The sequence below is a fragment of the Arachis duranensis genome, unplaced genomic scaffold, assembly GCF_000817695.3.
Source record: "Arachis duranensis cultivar V14167 unplaced genomic scaffold, aradu.V14167.gnm2.J7QH unplaced_Scaffold_134641, whole genome shotgun sequence".
NCBI classification, from domain to species: domain Eukaryota; kingdom Viridiplantae; phylum Streptophyta; class Magnoliopsida; order Fabales; family Fabaceae; genus Arachis; species Arachis duranensis.
The window spans coordinates 13847-15399 of record NW_026263986.1 but is presented as its reverse complement, the minus strand read 5'-3'; the positions used below and the strand labels follow the sequence as shown (position 1 = coordinate 15399).

Here is a 1553-nt window from a genome sequence, read left to right as displayed (position 1 = left end):
TTAAACCGCAATACCGCTCCCAAAATACTTTCATCCGATAACATACATCCATAGATACCATACAACTTACATAAACTCATACAGAGTACATACATATATATATACATACATATATAAATAGTAACACAAGCATTATCCAATACAATTCCTATCCCTCTTACAAAATATATCAAGATAAAGGCGAGGGTACAATGAATAATAATCTAAAGCAATACAGAGCATTTCAACAACTAAATAAACTCTTCGTAACTTCTGCCCCCATATCCTGAAAGGGAAAAAAATGTAGGGGGGTGAGAACATCATCCTCGAAAGGGTTCTCAGTAGAGGATTTTTGGGAATTACTGTAATAGGATACGTGAAGATAACCACACCAGTGATTAAGGTTGCACAAAAAAATTATTGAATTGAAATTCAAAGTCCAGAAGGAGTTTTAGAGGATTCAAAAAGGTCCGTTGAGCGCCTATATCTTATGTCATAATAGATTCGAACACTTGCCCCGGATTAACTTCCGGATCATAATTGTTCTAGTGAATAACTAAAGAAAAAAATTGGAATAGATAGATGGGAGATAGAATAGAAAGAAACTCAATATAAAAATCTCTCAAAAGTTCACTAATCTTTTTTTTTTATATTGGCAGGGCTCTTTGTATGTGTTGTCCGGAAGGAGGAGGACTCAATGATTATTCGTTCGCCGGAACCAGAAGTAAAGATTTTGGTAGATAGAGATCCCATAAAAACTTCTTTCGAGGAATGGGCAAAACCCGGTCATTTCTCAAGAACAATAGCTAAGGGACCCGATACTACTACTTGGATTTGGAACCTACATGCTGATGCTCATGATTTCGATAGCCATACTAGTGATTTAGAGGAGATTTCCCGAAAAGTATTTAGTGCCCATTTCGGCCAACTCTCCATCATCTTTCTTTGGCTTAGTGGCATGTATTTCCATGGTGCTCGTTTTTCCAATTATGAAGCATGGCTAAGTGATCCAACTCACATTGGACCTAGTGCCCAAGTGGTTTGGCCAATAGTGGGCCAAGAAATATTAAATGGTGATGTTGGCGGGGGTTTCCGAGGAATACAAATAACCTCCGGTTTTTTCCAGATTTGGCGAGCATCTGGAATAACTAGTGAATTACAACTTTATTGCACCGCAATTGGTGCATTAGTATTTGCAGCCTTAATGCTTTTTGCTGGTTGGTTTCATTATCACAAAGCTGCTCCAAAATTGGCTTGGTTCCAAGATGTAGAATCTATGTTGAATCACCATTTGGCAGGATTACTAGGACTTGGATCTCTTTCTTGGGCCGGGCATCAAGTACATGTATCTTTACCAATTAACCAATTTTTAAATGCTGGAGTAGATCCAAAGGAGATTCCACTTCCTCATGAATTTATCTTGAATCGGGATCTTTTGGCTCAACTTTATCCCAGTTTTGCCGAGGGAGCAACTCCATTTTTCACCTTGAATTGGTCAAAATACGCGGATTTTCTTACTTTTCGTGGAGGATTAGATCCAGTAACTGGCGGTTTATGGCTGACTGATATTGCGC

At 38.4% G+C, this 1553-nt stretch overlaps 1 protein-coding gene across 1 annotated transcript; it reads left to right on the top strand.

Annotated features, from left to right (window-relative positions):
* Positions 1–450: 450 nt before the first annotated feature.
* On the top strand, positions 451–1552 carry LOC127743800 (photosystem I P700 chlorophyll a apoprotein A1-like; the record flags this gene model as incomplete). Its single annotated transcript, XM_052255977.1, has 1 exon — positions 451–1552. A coding segment is annotated over exon 1 (876 nt), but the record flags the coding sequence as incomplete, so codon positions are not given.
* Position 1553: the final 1 nt, after the last annotated feature.